The sequence below is a fragment of the Etheostoma cragini genome, chromosome 24 (genome assembly GCF_013103735.1).
Source record: "Etheostoma cragini isolate CJK2018 chromosome 24, CSU_Ecrag_1.0, whole genome shotgun sequence".
Taxonomy (NCBI): Eukaryota; Metazoa; Chordata; class Actinopteri; order Perciformes; family Percidae; genus Etheostoma; species Etheostoma cragini.
Genome location: NC_048430.1, coordinates 780,261 through 790,541, shown reverse-complemented (window position 1 = coordinate 790,541; position 10,281 = coordinate 780,261). Strand labels below are relative to the sequence as shown.

Genomic DNA, 10,281 nt, shown 5'->3' with positions numbered 1-10,281 from the left:
CCCCCCCCCCCCCCGGTGTGTATAATGTGTATGCATAGGTCTACTCGCTGAGTGTGTGTGTGTGTGATTGCAGCTCTGGCAGATGAGGGCCGTTGGGATTTAGCAGCATGTAACATGATGGGAGTTTGAGGGGGATCTTAGCTGTCATTGGCAGATGCAAGGGAACGTGTGTGTGTGTGTGTGTGTGTGTGTGTGTGTGTGTGTCTGTGTGTGTCTGTGTGTGTGTGTATGTGTATACTGTAGGTGGAGGATTGGGATTTGGTTTGCATGTCCTGTATCCTCTCTGTAAAGCAAACATCCTCCAAAAGGTCCTCCTCTGAACAGATGCACTAAATGACCAAAAGTATGTGGACATGCATGTGTGGGTGATATTTTAAACAATGTTGTGCTGCCAACCATTTCCTCTTTGTACTTGACCATTCCCTGTGCACAAAGCCAGCTCCACGAAGAGATGTGTGTGTGAGTGGTGTGGAGGAACTTGACCTAACATGAATATTCTGTTGAATAAGTCTGTTCCTCCTTTGAACCGGTCTTTATTGTCCAACATCTGTTGCTGAACTCACAGAAGATGGTTTCGCACAGCGCAACAATGTCTTGCATTGTGTTACTGGGTGTTACTGGGTGTTACTGGGTGTTACTGGGTGGTCAGACCCTAAACAGCCAAAGTTGCAAAGATGCAGGAGGTGGTTGGTGCAGGCATGTTTGGTTGGGGGTCCAGGGAGCGGATCCCTCCTCTGGAGCTCTGTTTACCACGTGTGTTCATACCCACCAACCACCAAGGCAAAGTCCTTCTAAATGTTACTTAATGGCAATAAATCCCATTCTGATTATGATTCTCCTTGAGGTTTCTTCCAATCTCTACCTATTAAAGGTAAAGTTTTTTTATATCCAAATTGAGGGTCTAAGGACATAGGAGTGGATTGGGATTTGTGATGCTGGGCTATATAGTTTAAATTGACTTGACATGAAATACAAGACCATTTAGAGTGACAGATTTTTGAATCAGAAGGCGTATTACTGTAGATGTCTGAATGTTGCACAGCAGTTTAAAATGGCACGCAAGGATTTTACTCTGAAAAAGTACCAGTTTCAACACTGGTAAATGGTAGAATAACACACCACAAAGTAGGAGGAATGTACATTTGCATGCATTTGATTGGCCAACCCAGCGCCCTACTGAGGGATGTATTCAGTTGCAGCAAACGTCTGTGTTTATTTGCCAGTACACTGTGTAGATGTTAGTAAGAAAACACGTACCCCGACCTGATTCTTCTGTAGAATTTGAGTCTTAAAGCCCACGATACACGTTGCACGTTTCACCTCACTAGTGAATCTGTTTGTTTGTGTTCACTTGCAACATTCGAGCCACTACATTTAGCAAATTCCCTGCAGCCAGGCTCTGAAATCTTGCAGAAGGTGTTTAGAATAAGGTGTTGATGAAAGATAAATCACATGTGGGTGATATGTTCGGGTGTCCCCCTATTTGTGGCCATGTTGTGCAGCGTTCAATCTCAGAGAATGATTCCGAAACGGCGAAACTCAGCATTTGACATGAGGTTTCAAGTCAGTTCCTCCGAATCAAAGAGCATTTTCTGTGGCATCCATTTAGCTCAGACATCCAGTAATTATACAGAGAGGAATTAACGAGCACCGTGACCAGATTTTACGCCCACAGTCTCAGGAAAGGGACCAGAATGCATTGCAGCCACAGGACAGGTTGCTTTTTCTCAGATGAAATACAAGCCTCCCACTGTCTTGTTCACTCCACATGCAAACACTGAGCGCAACAGATTCAGAAGCCCTCCCCGTGGACTGTCAGAGGGCATTCTGGGAAATGTTGGAAAGACAGACAGATTGAAGGAACTTGATGCACTCTATCACATATATTTGATTATTTTGAATGACAGTTTAAAAGGAAGCATGTTGATGTCAGTTTGATTGACAGACTTGTGGTTAGCTTGTTAGCCGGAGAGAGAGTCTGACATTCCCGGTCTCACACCACGGAGCCCGACCGGAGTCTTTCGGGTTATTTTAGTGTTGGTTGGTCTTGAATGCTTGGGTGGAGAGGTGGTGTTAGCCCAGAGCACTTTCATTTGTTTTGACAGCAAAAAGGCGGCGATGCTGCTGACATTTCTGCAGTGGTGCAGTGTAACTAAGTGCATTTACTCAAGTACTGTACTTAAGTATAAATTTGAGGTACTTGTACCTTCCTTGAGTCTTTTCTTTTCATGCAACTTTCTACTTCTACTCCGCTACATTTCAGAGAGAAATATTCTACTTTTTACTCCACTTTAATTCATCTGACAGCTTTAGTTCCTAGTTACGATACAAACACGAGTCCAGCTGAGATGATTAGACCATCAAACACAGTTTGGATCCTTTCTTTCTACAATGAGAGGGTTTTTTCTGCTGAGAACTTTGACTTTTAACACTGTTGTGTACATTTTCCTGATACATAACATACTTTTATTAAAGTAACATTTTCAGTGCACGACTTTTACTTGTAACAGAGTATTTTTACAGTGTGATATTTGTACTTTTACTTAAGTAAATGATCTGAATACTTCTTCCACCGCTGCAGTTGTGTATTTGTAGTATCTGATGCAGGAGAACCACAGACCCAAAACAACACGATAAAATAAAACACATAATTAGGATAAAGAAAAGTCAATGAATGATGGAAAGAAGCTAATTTAATTTGAAAACATGAAGAAAGAAGTAATATAAGTAAGAAAATCTATGTACTTGGTGCAACTTGTTAGACAATTACTAACTAACATCTGCAGAGCCTAATGAACTTAACATACTAGTAATTTAAGTTAAAGCTTAATGGAATTCCTAAGAGGAATTAGATTGCAAAAGACTTATTAATAACAATAAATGAATAGTATGCCAGAGAATGTCCATTCTCTATAAAGAGTCATGAGTTTGTAATGTTGGCTGACGTCACATGACACACTCAGCTCTGCAAGTAAATCTCAATCCTGCGATCCCGATGTTAAATTAGATTTTCCAACACCGTGGCCAGAAAGCCAACCTCAATAACTCCATGAGCCCCAAACCATGGCAACGACACGCGTGTCCCAGCGGTCTGGTTTTAAATGCAGAGTGTTTCTGTGTTTGGGTTGCATGTGTTCTCTAAATCTGCAGCGCTTCTTTGTTTCATCCTCTTCAGATCAATCAGACATGCACAACAGCTGCTGCATCATCACTGTTTCTGTTTTCTAACACAGAACGTGAAGAGCATTCAGATTTCAGCTGGACTCTAATTTGCCATGATGCAAAACCTCTGCATTTGAATGTCCCTTTTCAGCCTTGATGCCCTAATTGGCTGCTGCGCCGCTGCTTTTCCCCTCTGATAGTGTGTGTTATTTTAATTATTTTTTAAACCACACACACATGGAAACACACCGGCACATGTGAATTGCTCTCTGCAGCAAGAGAAATGGAGGGGAGATGTGGAATTGCTATTCTTGTCCTCCTGCACTAGAAGAAGAAGTTGGATTGGATGGAGTGAAGTCATCTGTAGATGAGTCCATCAGATCTTCAATCATCACCCAGACGGAAGAGGGATGTCTGCTCATCCTTTCTATCTGGGGTTTATGTCTTATTCGTCTTCCCTTTCCCTTCCTTTATGTCTTTCTGTCTCCTTTCCTCTCTTTCTTGTTTTACTTTTCCTTTATTTCTGTCTTGTCGTTGTCTTGTTGCATCCTTTATTCTTTCTCTTTTGTTTCCTTCTGGCTTGTTTCTGTCTTTTCTTTCTTTCTTTTCTTTTTTCATTTTTTTTCCAGTCTTTCTTTTGGCAAATTGCTTGTCTTTTTTGTTTTTTCTTTTTTTTTCAGACAGGTTCTTTCTTTCTGATTGATTTAGCTTTGAGTAAAACATTTGTCTTCCAGGCTTTTTCTCTGTTTATATAACCCATTATAAAAATTATTTCTTCTCTTTTCCACTTCCTTTCTTCCTCCTAACTGCCATCTGTATAAATAAATAACTAAATAAGTACAGTAATCGTGTAATATTAAAAGCTTTTACTGATGATTTAATATTATAAAAAATCTCTCTCGGCGGAACACTTCAGATTTCCCATCAATTTTAACCTGCCCCAGAGGATCCTTCAAGTGTGTGTGTGTGTGTGTGTGTGTGTGTGTGTGTGTGTGTGTGTGTGTGTGTGTGTGTGTCTGTGTGTGTGTGTGTGTGTGTGTGTGTGTGTGTGTGTGTGTGTGAGTGTGTGTGTGTGTGTGTGTGTGTGTTTGTGTGTGAGTGTGAGATTCTCTTCCTTTGCACATGATCATACATTTACATTTTAGCCATTCAGCGGACCCTGTTAATCCATACCAAACACACTCTTGCTCAAGGACCCTTGGACAGGAAGGGGTTATGACGGAGTGTGTGTGAGCGCCTGTGTGTTTTTGGTTTTTAGGATGTCCAGGACACTAAAAGCACTTTAAGGGAGACAAGTACATTAGTCAGAGAACACCAGCTGTAATCAAAGAAGCTTTATTCTTTTGTGGATTGTTAGTTTGACATTTTGGAAAATACAGTAAACTTATTCACTTTCTTGTAGATCCATTATCTGTTGAAAAGCCTGGAACTGGGGGGTGGGGGGGGGGGTGGGGGGCTGGTATAACAGCTGATTAATGCACATTTGGGTGTAAGGCTGGCATGCATACATACCTTTGGCCAGGTAGTGTATTCCCAGGAACTGCAGTAGAGTTTGAGTTGTCTTTGCCGCAGCAGGACGCAAAGGCCTCTGCTAACTAGACGTGTAGAATCTAAAGTGTGTTTCTGTGTGTGTGTGTGTGTGTGTGTGTGTGTGTTTCAACAGCTGTGCCAGCAGCCCCGGTGAACATATCGGTGACCCAGCTGAGGGCGCACTCGGCCATGGTGACCTGGAACGTCCCTCAGGGAGACACCGTCATTGGATACTCCATTTCACAGCGGGTACAGAACAGTAGCATCATCACTGTCTGTCTGTCTGTCTGTTTATCTGTCTGTCTGTCTGTCTGTCTGCGTGTCTGTCTGTTTATCTACCTGTCTGTCTGTCTGTCTGTCTGTCTGTCTGTCTGCGTGTCTGTCTGTTTATCTAGCAATCTATCTATCTGTCTATCTGTCTGTGTGTGTGTGTGTGTGAGAAAGAGAGAGATATTTAAAGCTTAGACCATAATTAGTCTATCTGTATCACTTAAAACTCGACTTTCTCCCTCCTGCACTCTCATTTGGTTGACGGACAGTTCATTTAGCAGGGAGACAAATGGAAGGCGTATTATTTATGAATCGGTCAGATAACTTGGATAGCTGCCATGTGCAGGGCTACAAGAAAGCCTTCCCTTAGATGAGTTATGTGGATGTTTTTTGTAATTGTCTTTATCTCTTTAGGAGTTCATTATTTTTAAAGAAGGTTTTCAAAATGCTGCGTCATTCAGGATCTATTATTCAGGATCTATTATTCTTCTTTAAAAGTTTGGAAATGTCAGAGGAACTAATGCCGAGGCCGGCTGATGCGGATCCTTTAAAAAACAGATCTGGTACAAACGTTTCCAGCCAAAAGAAGACAAAAAAAAAGCAACAGACACACATTGGTAGTAGAAATGAGGTTAAAAAGTGGATCTGAGTTATAGACCAGGAGCTTTAAGCTTAGCTTTGGATGTAATAGATGCTTTGAGTTATATAAAACACTTTGATTAGAACTGCTGTCTACTACTCACAGCTAACTAGTTCAACTTTCACTTTTTTCTTTAACATAGTTTTCATTTAGGTTTTACACATTATTCACATGTGAGAATTACTCAAATAACAAAAAGCAACATATGAACCAAATTACTCAGAGCTCATTGGTTAAAAGTCCACTGACCTCTCGATTGCAACGCTTTGGACAGCTATTTCACTGCAGATCCTTCACTTTGTCTATTTTATCCATGTATCCATTAATATTATCCATTTCCTCTCAATGTATCCATTACTAATGTTGTGTCTGCTGCCTTTAGCTTACTAATTCAGCTTTTCATCTCAATAGCATCACATACTGTTCAAATTAAAACGTATATTTCTTTCTAATTAGTTGCAGAACCACTGTGTTTTCACACTCCCTCCATGCGTACAGAAGCAACCCCCTGCAGTACAAATACACCGTGTTAGGAGTCTAGACATTTAATTCTGCTCATACATCACCTCATTTGGTTCTCCTCTTGAAGCCAAGCTGCTAACTCATCTTGCTTCACTCTAATCAGTTTTTACCACCTACAGTTTGGCAACAGGACAAGCCGACATTAGCTGAGCTCTGAGTAGGAGTTGTCTCCATTAGGGGAAATGATTTGGCCGGAACTCGTATCAGAGGAACATCCACAGCGCCAGACAACTCCTGTGGTTTTTATGTTGTTTTCTTTAAAGTCGTCTCACGTCCGACTCTGAATCCATCAGCCGCTTGGCATTTGCAAGATAACAGAGGATGAGGATGTAAAACATCTCCTGCTGCAACCTTAGAAACCTCTTATGCAAGAACCTTACTCTAATATTAATAGGAATGATTGGAGCAGGTAGTGGGTATAAAAGCAGTTTTATCTACTGAGCTCCTCTTTTTCTTCTGTTAGTCATCAAAATGGGCTCTGGTGGAGGGTGAAATGTACAAAAGAGCTCACAGGATGCAATTTTTATAAAAGGCTGCGGTCAATCATGCATGTCTTCAGGACTAAAAGCACCAACGAGCCAGTGTCAGGCTTTAGGCTTGGTTTGGACACACATATACTGGTGCAGTATTCAGATCCTTTACTCAGGTTGAGTACTTACACCACTCTGTAAAAATATTCTGTTACTAGTAAGAACCCTGCAATGAAAATGTGTGTGCACAAATAAGGCAAATAAAGATGTCAGATGAATGTAGTGGAGAAAAAGTACAATATTTCTCTCTAAAATGTAGTGGATTATGAGTAGAAAGTGACATGAAAAGAAAAAGACTCCACATTTGTACTTACAGTAAGTACAGTACTAGAGTACGTGTGCTTAGTTGCATCCCACCAGTGTGTACCAGCCGGCTTTCCGAGATTATTTCATATCCGATTCTCTTCTCAGTAACAAGCTGAGCCTCCTGTTCGTGAAGGAGAAGCAGGACGAGTGGATGTCAGACAACGAAGTTGTTACATGTCCCAGAAGCTCCGGCTGCTGAGATTCACACATTATGCAACGTCCCTTTCATACACTCAAATAACCAAAGACAAGCAGGAACCCAGTTTGAGATTGTGTATCTGAGATGCACAATAATCCTCATTCTGATTCAACCAGCACAGGGTTAATTAATGATTGATGTGTATATGTATATACATGTGGGTGAACCTTAATCAAATAGATCGGTGCTGCAGCTGCAGATGAGTGTGTTTCAGCGTTCGGCGTGTCAGCTTGTGACAGAAGGAGGAGGTTTGTTTATCAGCTGCACTTCACTGCTGGAATACATTAAGCTGCTGACTTCTTTCCTTACCTAAAAATAGCTTTGTAACCAAACTTTGTGTTCCTCTGATTTCAGGGTCAGAGACCTCAGCGATTTTACCGAGCTTTTAAAGAGCCTCTGGGTCAGCTCGGCTCAATTAAACTCTACCAGACCAAGCTAAAAGCTCCAATTTACAGTGGAAACACCTCGAGTTAGCCTTATGCAAAGGAATGAAACACACATGACAATTCAAAATATATCCAAAATATAATGGAAAGTATGTTGTTGCATATCACTGCACATTTTTAAGTGGGTATATGGAAATCCTGGAGCTTTCTTAGTGGTTAGCCTATTCTATAGATGTAATATAGCCTATAGGAAAATGGACCTGCTGGATGTGTAAATCAGCAACTTTTTGCTAATATGTTTGTCTTATTTACTGGAAAGGTGATGTTAAGGGGATATGCATGAATCTGTCTCACTGTTTTCCCTAATGGCATGATGTCTAAATAAGAATGCAGTCTCATATTGTTGCCTTCTGTAAGTCGTGAGCGTTGAAGCTCAGCCCAAATCCTCCTGAGTGAACCTGATTAAGAGATTTAAAGATGGATTTTCCCCCAGGTCATAATCTGGTTATCTGTGAACTACAGGAAGGTGATGTTTGTATCATCTCTGCCTGTGTACATGTGTTTCTTCTGTTTCTTCCAAATGGTGATGGCTGCTGTTACCTTGCCTGCAGACCTAATTGCCCCCAGTGGGGCAGTAAGTGTTTCAGCTGAATTTATAGGAGTGAAGTGAAGCTGCTGGTACCGCAGGGGGTTTAACATGTCTCCAAATCGTGAAACAACAGTGTTAAATTAGGCACGATGGTGCAGTAGGGTTTTTCTGACATGTCCTTGTGTTTGCGCGTGCCCCCCCCACCAGAGGCAGGGTATTACTTGTCCTTGTGTCCCCCCCCCACAAAGGCAGGGTATTACATGTCCTAGTGTTTGCGCGTGCCCCCCCCCCCCCCCCCCCCCCCCCCCCCCACCAGAGGCAGGGTATTACATGTCCTTGTGTCCCCCCCCCACCAGAGGCAGGGTATTACATGTCCTTGTGTTTGCTCGTCCCCAGAGGCAGGACGGCCTGATGCAGCGCTCCATCCGAGAGGTGAACACGTCCAGCCGCTGGTGTGTGCTGTGGGACCTGGACGAGGACACACACTACAGCGTCCAGGTGAGCTGCACACACACGCACGCACGCACACACACACACACACACACACACACACACACACACACACACACACACACACGCACACGCAGACAGAGTACTCCAGTTCAAGAGCAATAGGAGTAAAAAGTCCTCTGTTCCATGTGGAATAACTAGTGTTGTGTATATTACATGCAGGAAACATTGTTGTACTTCATGTCTTTGTATTGGTTTCCCTATTTGGGATAATAAATGACTGAACTGAACACACACCAGCATATGCACACACACACACACACACACACACACACACACACACGTTTTAACAATAGAAAATATTAGGGTACGTCTGACAGTAAATACCTGATTTGTTGATGATAGATTACCATCAAGTTCTGAATTCTGATTCACTTCTCTAGGAATCATAAAGTTAATAAATAATCTTGGACTTCTTACCACCCTACTACAAATATATCAATGAAATCCCTGGGAAAAGCCAGCAAATGGATTTTGGGTCGATATTCTTTTGTAATATGTGAAAGTTAAAACCGCCCATTCCTGACAGCTGCAGCCAATGAGAGGCCTTCTACAGATGTCTGCGGTGCAGCTGTAACCGCCAGATAAACCACATCTAGGGACATTCATATTAACCTCCTCTCGGTGTGTAATTAAAGTTGTTTTTTAAATCAGACAGCAGCACACGCTACAGCTACTCCCTGACGGAGGACGATCTAATGTGACTCCATTATCATGACTCTATTCAACGTTTTACAATCCATTATAAACTTAATAGACTAACACAAATTGTCCTTCAGCTGAAGGACTCGGTTCAATGTGCGCGTCAGCAGGCCGAAGTCCTGCAGAAGTGTCATTGAGCAAAGCACTGAAGCTTAGCCAGCACCAGGAGCTGGAGAGTTGAACCTTTCATCTCTGACCTTATTGGAGATGAGACTACGGTAAAACAAGAGCATTTCTCTGTGGAGTTTGGTGAAGGACTTGTCATTGCTCAAGGATGGTTTGCAGAGCTTAAACTTGCAACTTTTTAATTATAAAAGTCTTTTTGGGATACTTTTACATTAACTCCGGGACTTTTTTAATGACAAAGTGTTGTTTAGCATCCACTTCTGCCTTGGTTAGTCATTTTCCTGGAGGGGCTATCCTCTGGGTGTAATGTGTAGGCGGAGACGCAGTTGGACCTCTTGTGTATCTAAGCGTTCTTCTGTGATGGATTTCTCTAAACTGTATAAATCTCCAACTTAATATTTTCTGCGACTGCTGCGATCTCAATGTTCTGTTTGAGTGAGAACACACAATCAAATCATGTTTATTTCTCGCAAGTTGCATCATTTTAGGATGGATTCTCCCTTTTGTCGGTAAGCTTTCCCCAAGTGAGTCCAAATCTGAAATCAGGATTTTCTCTTTTGTCTTCCAAGCTTCCAGTCCTCGTCCTCCAGTGATCATTCAGGATCACGGCCAGAAAACCAAAACCCCATTCCCTCGCTAAATATACCCTTTTCCTGTCATCCTGTTCCTGTTACATAATGTCATCCTCCATTAATGTCAGCTAGGAATGTACCCGTGGTCTGCTGTAAAGAAGTCCAACGGCTCTTCCTTAAACATACAGGGAGTGATTCATGCTGTCGCCTAAAAAACACTCTTTTGTTGGGGGGGGG

At 42.1% G+C, this 10,281-nt stretch overlaps 1 protein-coding gene across 2 annotated transcripts in view; it reads left to right on the top strand.

The window, feature by feature from the left end:
• LOC117939312 (fibronectin type III domain-containing protein 4-like) overlaps window positions 1-10,281 on the top strand; it is a 23,824-nt gene that overhangs the window by 6,395 nt on the left and 7,148 nt on the right. Inside the window, exons 1-3 of one of the 2 annotated variants that reach the window (XM_034864551.1) lie at window positions 4,104-4,122; window positions 4,826-4,941; window positions 8,531-8,631. In XM_034864551.1, coding sequence (XP_034720442.1) covers window positions 4,882-4,941; window positions 8,531-8,631 — 161 coding nt within the window. In that variant the 5' untranslated portion in view covers window positions 4,104-4,122; window positions 4,826-4,881. Of the gene's footprint in view, window positions 1-4,103; window positions 4,123-4,825; window positions 4,942-8,530; window positions 8,632-10,281 lie in introns of those variants that run through there. The other variant, XM_034864550.1, reaches the window with a different exon arrangement.